The sequence below is a fragment of the Panthera uncia genome, chromosome C2, assembly GCF_023721935.1.
Source record: "Panthera uncia isolate 11264 chromosome C2, Puncia_PCG_1.0, whole genome shotgun sequence".
In the NCBI taxonomy this organism is placed as follows: Eukaryota; Metazoa; Chordata; class Mammalia; order Carnivora; family Felidae; genus Panthera; species Panthera uncia.
In genome coordinates, this window is record NC_064810.1 from 110,553,969 (window position 1) to 110,567,800 (window position 13,832).

The 13,832-nt window shown below is 40.0% G+C and overlaps 2 protein-coding genes across 17 annotated transcripts in view; one reads left to right on the top strand and one right to left on the bottom strand.

The window, feature by feature from the left end:
* The window catches only part of MED12L (mediator complex subunit 12L), a 336,247-nt gene that overhangs the window by 101,078 nt on the left and 221,337 nt on the right, over positions 1-13,832 (bottom strand). The window lies entirely within an intron of this gene.
* P2RY13 (purinergic receptor P2Y13) lies at positions 777-5,452 on the top strand. The gene is made up of 2 exons (XM_049629678.1): positions 777-911; positions 1,597-5,452. Exons 1-2 carry the CDS (start codon positions 792-794, stop codon positions 2,611-2,613), a joined length of 1,137 nt encoding a protein of 378 aa, XP_049485635.1. The 5' UTR covers positions 777-791; the 3' UTR covers positions 2,614-5,452.

The following is a 13,832-nucleotide window of genomic DNA, read 5'->3' on the forward strand; positions in this document are numbered from 1 at the left end:
AAATTCCTGAGTCTTCCACACTCCACATACGTTAAACAGAGAGATTTCGAAAGATGATTTCCAATGAGCGAAATAGTATACCTCCATTTAAATCTGCACTTCACTCACCAATGCAGTATGGGGTGAACATTTTTTAGTGCTTCCTATATACCCAGCATAATTCTATATATTCGTTTTGTCTTCTCAATGACATATGAGGTAATATACTATCATTAAACCCATTACACAGATGAGGAAACTGAGAGAGCTATGAAATCATTTGTCTATTACCTAGTACTCAGTATTTGCTGGATCTGTGATTCTAACCATCCCCTCCAAAAAAAAAAAAAAAATCTGGGTCTAATAGCCCTGAACTGTTAGAAAATATATCACTCTGTCTCTCTGAGATAGAAAGACCAAAAAACTAAGGTACATGTAAAATTAAACAGGCCGGCCAACTGTACACAAATTTCTGGGAAAAGCAGTCTGTAAGTGAGCAGATGATGATTCTAATTTTAAAGTCAACTCTTGCTCTTCTGTGTGGTTGTAACCTGGGGCTAATTTATTGTTCTGCCACCTACTATAAAATACAAGAGGTACTCAAAAATTTCGCTGACCATGTAGACGGCAAAGATAAACTGCCAGAACGTTATTAGATGAGAGAATATAAAGAGAACGGCCTCTAAACTAATTCATTTAAGTCACAGTAGGTTAACATCACCTAAGTTTGAAATAAACGAGCTTTCCTATTAGATAATTTGCAAAGGTTTGAATATGAAGAGGTTCTAATTGATTACATTACACACGTGAAAATGAGGAAGGAAACCCAGCATAAGAAAGCAGAACAACACTTGCTTCACATGCTCTTCATGGACTGTACTGATGGCTGCCTCAATCAGAAGACACTGAGCGCAGTGTCCTTCCAAACACAGGTGAATTTCAACTTTTCTTATGGGCGGGCTTGCTTATGAAAGACAGAATATATTCAAGGGGAAAAAACACTTTATGGTAAACATTCTAGAAACCATAGATTAAGAGCATAAGGAATGATATAACGTACAGCACGCTGACATGAATTTTTACTTCTTAAATGGGTCTTGCTTCATTGCCATGTTCAAAGCAGCACTTGTGAAGGAGGTAGAACCTGTTATTTGGATTTCAAAAGGGTGTAGAAGTAATGGTACTGTGACAAGTACCAAAAATGTAGTACACGTTTGAAAAAATTTGTAGCCAGAAACATGTGCCTTTTCAACTCATCTACTGAATGGGCTGAATAAATATAAGGTGTTAATAGGCTATATACCTAAAGCCTGTTTTTATTTTATTTTATTTTTTAACGTTTATTTATTTTTGAGACAGAGAGAGACTGAGCATGAACAGGGGAGGAGCAGAGAGAGAGGGAGACACAGAATCGGAAGCAGGCTCCAGGCTCTGAGCTGTCAGCACAGAGCCCGATGCGGGCCTCAAACTCACGGACCGCGAGATTGTGACCTGAGCCAAAGTCGGCCACTTAACCAACCAAGCCACCCAGGCGCCCCCCTAAAGCCTGTTTTTAAAAGTAGCACTTGGAAATCATGACTTCTTATTTGATTTTGTGTATGTGTTTCTTTATAACAGCTGACCCTGGAAACCATGAACACCACAGTGATAAAGGGCTTCAATGGGTCTGAGCGGTGCCCCAGGGACACACGGATAACACAGCTGGTGTTCCCAGTCATCTACACCATCGTTTTCTTCACAGGCATCCTGCTGAACACCTTGGCCCTGTGGGTGTTCATTCACATCCCCAGCTCCTCCACCTTCATTGTCTACCTCAAAAATACTTTGGTGGCCGACTTGATAATGACCTTCATGCTTCCATTTAAAATCCTCTCTGACTCACACCTCGGACCCTGGCAACTCAGGGCCTTTGTGTGTCGTTTCTCTGCGGTCATCTTTTACGAGGCCATGTATGTGGGTATCACACTGCTAGGCTTCATAGCCTTTGATAGATTCCTGAAGATCATCAGACCCTTTGGAAAATATTTTGTACAAAAACCTGCTTTTGCGAAAATGATCTCGACCTTCGTCTGGCTCTTTTTGTTCCTCATCTCTCTGCCGAATATAATCTTGAGCAATAAGGAAGCAACACCATCATCTGTGAAAAAGTGTGCCTCCTTAAAGGATCCGCTGGGGTTGAAATGGCATCAAGTGGTGAACTACATATCCCAGTTCATTTTCTGGACTGTTTTTGTCCTAATGCTTCTGTTTTATGTGGTGATTGCAAAAAAAGTATACAACTCTTACAGAAAAGCCAGAAGTAAGGACAGCAAACACAACACAAAGCTGGAAGGTAAAGTGTTTGTCGTTGTGGCTGTTTTCTTTGTGTGTTTTGCTCCATTTCATTTTGCCAGAGTTCCCTACACTCACAGTCAAACTAACAATAAGACTGACTGCAGGCTGCAAAATCAATTGTTTATAGCTAAAGAAACAACCCTCTTTTTGGCAGCAACTAACATTTGCATGGATCCCATAATATACATATTCTTATGTAAAAAATTCACAGAAAGGCTACCATGTATGAGAGGGAGGAAGATCATGTCATCAACCCAAGAAAATCGTACTATCCAGACAGACAATATAACCCTAGGCTGATAACTTTATTCTGGTTACCTAATATTTAATAGGTAAAATTTCAAAAGTCAATTTGGAAATAAAGTTTAAGCAAGGAAAAAAGGATGGAGCAAATGCTTTTTATTATCGTGGTGTACAGAAAGGATTCTATAAATTTTAATTGCACATAGATCAATTCATAAGCAGAGTGAAGTATCAGTGAGAGAAATGCAACAGAAAGCAAGTGGCCACTAGAGGTCACCTTTTTGCAAACACTCACTGAGATTTTGGAGAAGATATGGATAAACTTGTATTACTAAACACCTCCTTCCAGAACACCTTCTCACATTCTCTGACACACATAATTCAAACAACACTACTGCTTCTGTATCCCACAAGTATTGATACTTCCTGGTTTAAAATCAAAGCAAAAAACTTGAGAGTCCTTTGATGAAAGCTGAAGCCATTGGGTACGAAACATCAGGGGAATTGAAGTAGGTCAGAAACCCTGAGAAAGCCTGGATGAAGGAGTTCCTCCTTATTAATTGTCAAGAGCCTCTTCCAGTATTAAGAGTACTGACATTGTTTCAGTATTCCATATGTATCATTAGACCATTAAGCCACATAAAATATTGTACTATTGTACTATGCATTCATCTTACGTGTGTATAATTTAAGGGCAAGAATACCGTACTGATTGATATTCTTTGGAATTCTCCCTCCGCCCAGCCAACACTCTAATGGTGGCTGAATATGCCACCAACACAGCAAAACCTTTCTGAGCCACAACCTCTATTCTCCTGCTTCACGCCTCTGGTTCAAAGCAACTACTTCCCCCACTGTTTGGTTATGCATTAGGGCTTTCATTGCAGATTTCCCTTTGCTAGTTACCTATATTCATGACTGAATCCCCCAAAGAGGGTCAGGATTCTTTAAGAAAGACGTGTTTTGAAGACAGAAAACATGTCAGGTTTTCTTGGTATCTCCCAAATTACTCCCTGCAGACTGTGAATTACAAATGTTTTCAATAGAGGGGCGCCTGGGCGGCTCAGGTGGTTAAGAGTCCAGCTTTGGCTCAAGTCATGATCTCATGGTTCATGGGTTCGAGCCCCACACTGGGCTCTGTGCTGACAGTGCAGAGCCTGGAGCCTGCTTCAGATTGTGTCTCTCTTTCTGCTCCTACCTCGTTCGTGGTCTTGCTCTCAAAAATAAACATTTTTTAAAATTTTGAAAAAACAAATGTTTTAAATAGAATATGTCATCATTGTGCCATTCTTTGTACATTTATAGATAGAAATGCTGACACACACTGAAAAGCATCCATATTGGGAAGTTTTTCAAAGGACGATAACCTATTAGTAACTATTCACCCCCCACATTTCCTCCTGAAATCTTTTGTGGTTGAAAAAACTAAAATGTGGTTATCTAGAATTACGGATGCGGATTTGTATCTTCTAGAGAAAATGCACAAAGGGGTAGTCATGCTCTGTAAATGCACCCTTGGCTCCAACAGGATCACTCTAAGGTTAAACCCAGACCTCTTCTCATGCTCCAAAAAGCCCTCAAGGCCCTGGAACTTATCCACCTTTCTGGCCTTATTGATTCCTGAAACCTTACACTCTTATATACATTTGTAACTCTCAGAACAATACCTTGCTCCATTTTGCCCCTGTGCCACAGCACACGTAAATTTTCCTCTGATTCACCAGGAAAACTCTTACCTGTTCTTGAAACCTAAGATGCCATCAGTTGGTCCATGCAATCTCATCTGGCCGAACTCCCACCACCATCTCAAACCCAATCACCTCCTCATCCGTATGTTGTCACACCTCAATTACTGTACTTACCACACTGCTTTGTAATGACTTGCCCACACATGTACCTACTCTTTTAATAAACTATGTATACATTTGACAGCTGGGATTGTGTCTTATTGAGCCATCAATAAATATTTGATAAAATAACCCAAAATGGTTTTATTTTCACATACTCGAAAAGCAAAGAGGAAGACACTTCTCAGTATTTTTATTTTTCCAAATATGATATAAATTGACTGAATACTCAAGCTTTTCTTAGTTGCCTTCCTATAGCATGTACACAGGAGCCTAGGAAGTGGGATGTTTTGGGGTTCACTAGTAAATGAACATGAAGGAAGCAGGATTACTAAACAGTACGTGTATAGCTTTGGGGCTAATGTCTATCAACATTTCAGTTTTAAAGTTACAGACAAAATGCTTTAGCTATGGGCTGTTGGCTTTGGTTAAGTAAAATTTTTAACAGTAGCATATTACAATCTCCAAAACTCCTTTAGAAAATACTCTTAATGTCTGATTTTCATTCTCTCAAATAAAATAACTAAATCATAATAACTTACAGATGTTACCAAATCTACATTACCTTTACTGAGTACATTACATGATCACATGTAGACTCTAATAATGTATTATAAGTAACTGCATCTTGATACTACATACAATTTTTAGAAAGATCTTTCAGGATAAAATTTCAAAATTATGGCTTCCCTAAATACAAATATTTAATTCTACTATAATAACATTATAGTCAAAAGCTGGGTACCTGATGCGCAGAATGAAATAATCTACAAAGAACTTGGAAGACAGGCATATTAGAGTCACCTTTAAATCACACTCACAGGGGCACCTGGGTGGCTCAGTTGGTTAAGCATCCAACTTCAACTCAGGTCATGATCTCACCATTCGTGGGTTCAAGCCCCAGGTCAGGCTCTGTGCTGACAGGTTGTAGCCTGAAGCCTGCTTTGGACTCTGTGTCTCCTCTCTCTCTGCCTCTCCCTGCCTTGTTCTCTCTCTTTCTCTCTCAAAAATAAATAAACATTAAAAAAAAAATACTCACAAAATACAAAGCAACTATTTGAAAAGAAATTCCCAAACTAGCAATCACAAATACCAAATTCTAGAATACTTACAGAATGAGATGCTCTACCATAGCCATTAATGACAGAAAAAAGAGCAAAAAGAAAAAAAAGTAAGTAGTGAGCTTTAACATAATATGTGAGCTCACATCACAAACAAGGGCTTCTGTAAAAAGTTAAATGTAACTACTTTTACTGGACGTCAGTAATATGGACATACGACTCATGTGTTACATCAGTAGTTCTTAAACTGCAGCGGGTATCAGAACCAGCCAGAGGGATTCTTAACACACAGATTGCTAGGCGCACCCCCAGAGTTTCTGATTCAGTAGGTCTGGGGTGAGGCCTGAGAATAAGTTTCCGGTGGATACTGATACTATTGGTCTGGAGCACACATTAATAACTATTGTGCTAAATGTTCCTTGAGGTTCATGTTGCCTTAAACACTGATTCACAGCACAGCCCTCTTGGACATGAACGCACAGGAGTGGCATCTGTCAACAAGACATCGACAAAATTGTCATTAAGAGAGCAGATATAAGGCTACAGGTAATGGGGGAGGATGTGGCTACCTGAAAAGTCGTGCCCAACTTATGGGGGCCTCTACTACTCAGTGGCAACTGTTGTCACAGGAGGGACTGGAAGCCCAGTGTTGCCGGCCCAGTGTAGCAAGAGCAGAAGAATGGACATCAGTGGCAATAAGAGCAGCACACAGTACTATTTATTATGTACGAAGCAAGAGCTATCATTAGACTGTCCCATTTAATAATCCCAGCAAGTCTATAAAGTGCGATAGTTATCTTCGTTTTAAAAATAGAGAAGTTGAGAAACAGAGAAGTTAAGCAACTCGCATGGGGGTCACACAGCTTATACGGAACAGGACTAGGACTGTAATTCACTCTTGCTTCTGAGCCTATATTCTTACCCACTATATTTACCATCTCAGATAGTCTAATGTTCTCAAGAGAAATAATAAACCCAGTCTCCTACATTTCCTCCTCTTTTCAAAACTTCCGCAGCCACCTCCACACTCCTTGACCCTGCAAAAACAATACATTCATGTGTGGGCCATAACTAGCCCAGATGCTGCCAGGTAATTAGCCCTGACCTAGAAGTGATCAAGAACTTCCCAGGACCTTACACAGACAGTCTGCAGTCATTACTGAATGCTTGCTATGTGCCAGGTGCTATGCTATGTGCTTTGTAAAGATTATCACTTTCCCACTTCAACCCTATGAGGTAGATACCATAGGGTTTTCTGTTGAGAATGAGATAAAAAAAAAAATTTGAGACACAAAGCAAGAAGACACCTTGCCCATGGTGCGCATGACCTGCCAGCAAGCAGAGGCAGAACTGTGGCCAAGATCCAGGCAGGCGGCTCAGGCACAAGGCCTCCATGGCTCTGCTACACCATCAGGACAAGCTAAATATCACACCCTAGCAGTGAGGATGGTAACGAGGTGGCTCCTGAAGAGGACGGGGGAGGTCTCAACACAAATGCTTCCACAACTTTAGGGGTTTGAGTGGTTCAGTCCAACTAGCACCTGTGGCACTTGAGAATTTTTGAGAGAAGTAAAATCCCAAAGAGTGGGTTCACTGATTCACTGGGTCAGTCATTCCTTCATTGTATACTTCAGTGCAGGGTCCTTTACCTTTCTGGAAGCACACAACAGTCAGGCACACAACCCACAATGAAGCCGAATGTGGAAGCCATATGAGAGACATGATTAATTCACCGTAAAAATGGAGAGGAAAAGGTAGCTAATTCCAAATGGTGAAACTGAGGAAGGGCTTGGATGAGATGACACCGTGACCAGGATCTTGAAGGAGAAAATAGCATTCAAAAAGGAACATCTCTACACCCCAAGCAGTTTGGAGGAAGGCTCAGCTAGGGGTGGGGACAGTGCTATGGTCGGAGCACAAGGGGCCATGGGGGCCAGAGGCTGCAGCAGGTGAACGTAGAAGATGAGCCTAGGGATGGAGCACAGGATCCTACAGAAGAGCGCTCTGGTGTCGTGCTGTACTATGTGGACTTCTTTACAAGACACGGAAGGTTTCGGAAGAGAAGAACTACATGCTCTTTGCTGGTGCTTTAGGAAAATCAATTTACCAGTACTGGTAGGATGATTACAGATTGAAGGAAGAGCAATCTGTCCTTTAATTGAGGACAGATCAATTAAAAAAAGTCTTCTATCTATGCAGGCAAGAACCGAGGGGGGGAAAACTGACATGGACCTTAGAGACATTTTCAGAGAGAGGTTTTGAGTCCAAGACCATCTGAGAGTAGGGGGATTATATGTAAAATGTACTCATTAATAGCAGTATGTATTTTCAATGGGACCCATAATCCCCACCCTACCCCCTTCCAATTGAGATTCATTGCTCTGAAGATAGTTAGGTTGAGTGAGGTGTTGGATTCTAAAGGAAATACAAGAAGCAGACTCTGGGTATGATGAATTTAACGTGTCAGAGATCAGGGTCAATAAATTTAGCCAGTGGGGGCAAGATACGGATCCACAGCTCTGAAAACATGGCTAGATTAGAAGGCCAGGGGATATCTTTTTGAGACAGTGATGGAAAGAATGAGTTGAGCACCCCGGGGGCCATGCTACACAAGTGTTATGTACAGAACAGACAGAAGACATGCCAGAATGGGGAGTTTAGAGGGTGTAAGGTGGAGGGTGAATTAAAAGGAGCAACAAGGGATCCAGTATACTGGAAATCAAGGAACAAGAGAGATTCAAGGAGGAAGTAATAGTCAACAACATCAAACGCTCTGGAAAGACCAAACATGATGAATCTGTATGTATGAGGTCAGTGATTAACACTGAGAAGGAGGTGGGGTAGAGCCAAATTTGTAATGGACAGTGAGGGAGCAACACTCATCTTGCCATAAAGGACAAGTCAGTTTGCAAGAGTTCCAAGGAGGAAAAAACAACAGCTGTTACTCTAGTTCGGCTTTCTCCAAGGATTTATAAGAACAGTAGAGTGGCCCCTTCCTCTGCAGTGCAGACTGACTGTGTTCCATGTGAAACAGCAAACATAGCAGAAGGCCAAACACATGCTGGGTATAACCAGGCAACCAAGAGAATCCAGCTTCAGCCAGAAAATGGGTATGCTATTTCAGACATTAACATTACCTGGGTTTCTGATTCCTAGCAACCCCACCCACTCTAGTATAAAGTATGTGTAGAGAAAAGCACAGAAGATGGGGGGGGGGGGGGACACCAAGTGATAGGAATGGGAGTTGAGAACGCAGGGAACGGCTATAAAAGAGAAAAAAAGAATAGAGAAGAGTAAGGAAACGGAATTTAACACTTAAAGTAAGGAGGTAAACTAGTTAAAAAAAAAAAAAAATCCTGTGACAAAAATGTGAATTTTTGCCACTTCTGTAATAAAACCCAAATTCAAAAATGTAACATCTTGGGGTATAGTAATTAAAATGTGTATCTTTATTTTAAAAGTCAGTGTAAACACTACATGCTTATATCTGATTATACTTAGTGGCATTCATCATGAACAATTTTAGCTAATGCATATCTGAATATTTCTACAGCTTTTTAAAAATACTGGCTTTGTGCATTAAAATTTACATCATATAGACATATAACACTCAACACTTTTTATCCTTCTTACTCGACTTAACTCTGTAACTAAAATTTCCTGCAACCAAAAATGCCTAAACTGCAAGTAAATGAAGCATTAACCCAAACATGGTAAGCCTCCTGAGACCAGCTCTTTTCTCCTCCAACAAATACTGGTCTCAGCTTTTACACTTTCCCACAGTGTCAGGCTACATAAGCTATTCTAATTTCCTCCTTTTCAGAAGACAAAACAGTCAAGAAAGAATATAATGAGTGTTTCAAGTAATGATCAGCTCATCATTAAAGGAAAACCAGGAGCTTTCTAGGGGCAACTAAAACATTATGGACCTACTCTGACTTCTTAGTTGAGGAATGTTTTCAATTTTTGATCATTCCAAATTTACATTCAGACACTCCCATTCATTCACTTACTCACTTGGCCTCCTGGAGGGAGAAACAGAGGACGAAGACAGGAAAAAAGAAGCTACTGTTTACTAATACCAACCAAGGTATAAATAATGTAGGAATTATCCTGTATATGATCTCATTTAATCTTTAGTATATTACACGGTAGCCATCCCGAACCTTATTTTCCAGAAGAAGAAACAGATTCAGCTATGTTAATTGTTTGTCCCAAGTAAAAAAAGGTATGAACTGGAGGGGCAGAAATCCACATTCCAGTCTGTATGACCCTATAGTTACTAGCCTCTGGTTATGACCCAACACTGCCTCAAGCAAAATTTCCAAAACTAAGTAGCACAGCACAAGGGAGAGGATCAATAAGAGGTCAGGAGTCATATGCAGGCATATCTCCACACTCAATCTCCAAACCATCTCTTCCCTCTAATCAAGCATTGCACATGAAGTTCTCATACCAGAAAAAGGTAAGTGCTTTATTTAAAGCAGACCTGATAGATACAAATCATTTCAAATGACAGATTAAACACAGTAATTCAAGCATAGGGACCTAAAGATACCAATCTCGGCAAGGGAACATTAAAGGGTTTGTAATAATTATACTCCGCAAAAAATCTCAACTACTGGATGTGAGCCACAATTAGAGTGACTTTTGTGTACAGAGAGATCGAACAGTAAGATCTGCTGAAGATTTTACTACAATCCTTGTTGTATGTTCTGGCTCCATGGAAAAGATATGGGCAAGACAGAGCAATTTGAGCCATGTTTCCATTAAATCTCTGCCTCTTTTTGTTCTGTAATGAGTTAGTGTATTACAAAAGACTAGCAGGCCCTTTACATGGAAAGAAAAAAATCATATGGAAGGGAGAAATGACTAGGAGGCCAAGATAAGCCTTGGTAATACATTTCCCAATGTCTCCCACTAAAAAGGTGGTAAGTAGGAATAGGGTAAAGGATTCTTTCTAGGATTTAGAAAAACTTATCAATAATGTTACCTAATTTTCATTCCTTCTAAGATTCTAGAAACACATTCTTTCCTTGCATGCTTCTGTCTCTTTAGACTATATTTTGAAAAATCAGTAAGGTTATGGGAATTCTCATCTAAAATTCTGTTAACTAAACCAGAATCCTCCTTTTATAGAACAATGAAACCAAAAAAGTTGAAAAAGTCATCCTGTGTCCCCCCCCAAAAAACAGAGTATGGATCGACCGATTTTGGTTCATGCTCCATGAACCAAATCTATGTCCAAAACAAGATTCTAGATATTCCTATATAAATTCAAAATTCCAAACTCCAATATAGACTTTAGGCTAATACTTCCAAACTACCTCAAAAACATGTGAAAGCAGCCCCTACTGCATATCTCACAGAATGGAGTCTAGCAAATACAGAACAAACCTATTTTCAAAATCCAAGGGGACTTTATTAAAAAGCAAAAGAGCAGAGAGATTGTTCTAAAGATTAAAAATCTAAAAAGACAGTAAAACCCAGGCACCTGGGTGGCTCAGTAGCTTGAGCATCCGTGTCTGGATTTCAGGTCAGGTCATGATACCAGGGTCATGGGAGAGATCACTCCTCCTCCCCCAACACCCCTCTCTGTCAGGCTCCACACTGAGGGTAGAGCCTACTTAAGCCTCTCTCTCTCTCTATCCCCCTCTCTCCCTTTCCCAGGCTCATGTGTGCTCTCTCTAAAGTAATTTTTTTTTTTAGTTTTCCAAAAATAAAATAAAGTAGGGGTGCCTGGGTGTCTCAGTCAGTTAAGCATCTCACCCTTGGTTTCGGTCAGATTTCATCAGGTCATGATTTCTCGGTTCATGAGTCCGAGCCCCACATGGAGCCACACTGGGCTCTTTGCTGACAGTTCAGAGCCTTCTTGGGATTTTTGGTCTCTCCTCCTCTCTCTCTGTCCCTCCCCAGCTCACTCGCTCTCACTCACGCTCTCTCTCACTCTCTCTCAAAATAGATAAACTTAAAAAACAAGGTCATAAATAAAAACCCTAAAACTAAATGCAAGGTGTGACCAGCGATTGCAAGCCACATCAAAAAAATTAAAAGGGTATTAAAATTAAAAGGGAAATTGCAAAATTTTAATGCAGACAGTATATTTTAAAATATTTTGCTTCAACATTAATCTCGACTGATAATAGCACTGTGATTGGGCAGGAGAATATCTTTGTTTTCAGGAAATATGCTGAAGCAGTTAAGGGCAAAGCATTCGTCACACTGACTATAATTTCAAACAGGTCCACCGAACATATTGGGGATGGGGGGGGAATGTGAAACAGGTGAACAATATGTGAGTTGAGATGAAATCTATTTGAACCATTATTTCAATTTGTCTGTAGGTTTAGCATCTTTAAAAATCATATTAGAAAATGGGATGCCTGGGTGGCTTAGTGGGTTAAGCGACTGACTCCTCATTTCATCTCAGGTCGTGATCTCACAGTTCCTGAGATGGAGTCCCATGCTGGGCTCTGCACTGACAGTGCAAACCTACTTGGGACTCTCTCTCTCTCTCACCCTCTCTCTGCCCCTCCCCTGCTTGCTCTCCTTCTCTAAATAAATAAATAAATAAATAAATAAATAAATAAATATTTAAAAAATAATACGAGAAGAAAAAACAATCATCTTTAGTTAAAAAAAAATAAAAAAAAAACACATTTTTTAAAACATTGTGGTGGTCAAGAAACACAAACACATCCCAGGATGTCGTCCCGTATTCAAAATAAATTTGGGGTTTGTAAAGGCTAAAACAATGTTATTAAAAGAGCTTCCCTACATTTAATAGGACCTTCCAATGAAGCAGCAAGATAATTATGGTTATAAAGTCTCCTGTGGCTTTTATGAAATAAGAGACTTGCTATAAAAATCAGCAGAAAAAAAATTATGCAGGTTAACCTCTCGGTGATTTGAACAGTAATAAAGTTATGGGCTGTTTTTTAGCTGCTCTTTTCATCAAAGCTATTACACTTTTTTCGTGACTAAACGTGTACTATTTCCCTCTCTGAATGTTAAGTAAGACCAGCGTGAACGAGTCCCAACTTGAGATTGGCATGATACGCTTTAGGACACATACGTAAAGGCTGCCTCACGCTAACTTCTTCATTACTAGACTTAGTCTGTATCACTGGCCAGAGCTTCTAAATAGTACCATCTGACTGTTATGTTACTAAGGGAGGGGAAAGCCTATGCCATATGGCCCCAGCCCAGCTCCAGAAGAGAAAGGGTCGCCTACCTCAAGTGGACAACGGGGACCCCAGCTCCCTTCCTCCTCTGTGAGCTTTTTATAAAAATCCCATGTGCAAAGTCAAGGTATCGCATCGTTACAGGGAAAACCTGAGGTCCTTACACAGGAAAAAGATTTTTCTTTAACATAAAAAGTTAATGTTGTTAGTTGGCCCTAATAGGACAAAGTCAACCTGGGTAAAAATGTATTAAAACTTAAGGTAGATAACAGAACTGCCTTTAGGCCTTTAACAGACACTTAGGAAGTATTTGTCCAGATAAAATCCCTAACATGATTGCACACACATGACTGGAAAGTTGGGACGATAATCCCCAGAATGTGCAAAGAAGGCCTTTGCTCAACACATTTTTAAGGAGGCTACAAGGGATACACTCTCTTTGAATTGATGCTGTTAAGACTTGGCAGCTGGTTATTTTTATAGTTGAATTGATTTCATATCATTGATTACTTAAGTCTCACAGCAACAAATGGCAATGAACTCAACCCAAGAAGGGCAAATCTCTCCAACTAAAAGGTCTCCAAGTGTAACCTTTCTCCACAGGACGCAGTAAACTTGCTTTAAATGTAAAAAAGCAAAAATCCACGGAGAAGTATAAACTGGCATAAAGCAGAGTCAAACCTAATGCAGGACTGACTATTTCTAAATCTGGCAAAATCTTTTAAGATTGAGCCACTATTAGGTTGCCTAATTTTTGTTCACAGACTTTCCCTAGGGCGGTCTACTCATCTATAACTTAATCCACCCTAAAGAGAATGGAATGGAGAACCATTTAAATTGTAGTTGTCTGTTTTTGTTTGTTTAGGAACAGGCAATAGAAGAAACAGAATTTTGAATTTTTGACAATTCAACTACTAATATTATTTATTTATTTGAGAGACAGAGACAGAGCGTGAGCAGGGGAGGGGCAGACAGAGGGAGACACAGAATCTTTGGCAGACTCCAGGCTCTGAGCTGTCAACACAGAGCCCGATTTTACAGGGCTTGAACTCACAAACTGCAGGGATCCAACTCAAAAACCTTAAAATCACGACCTGAGCCAAAGTCTGCCGCTTAACTGACTGAGCCACCCAGGTGCCCTCAACTATTAGTATTTAAATTAAACACATTTTTGTTTTTCTGTA

What these genes read in the sequence shown, in the direction of transcription:
- P2RY13 (XM_049629678.1), top strand. Translation starts at nt 792, where the DNA reads ATGAGGAAGGAAACCCAGCATAAGAAAGCAGAACAACACTTGCTTCAC. An exon ending in CAGTGTCCTTCCAAACACAG is followed by an intron (nt 912 to 1,596) that starts GTGAATTTCAAC and finishes TCTTTATAACAG; the next exon opens with CTGACCCTGGAAACCATGAA.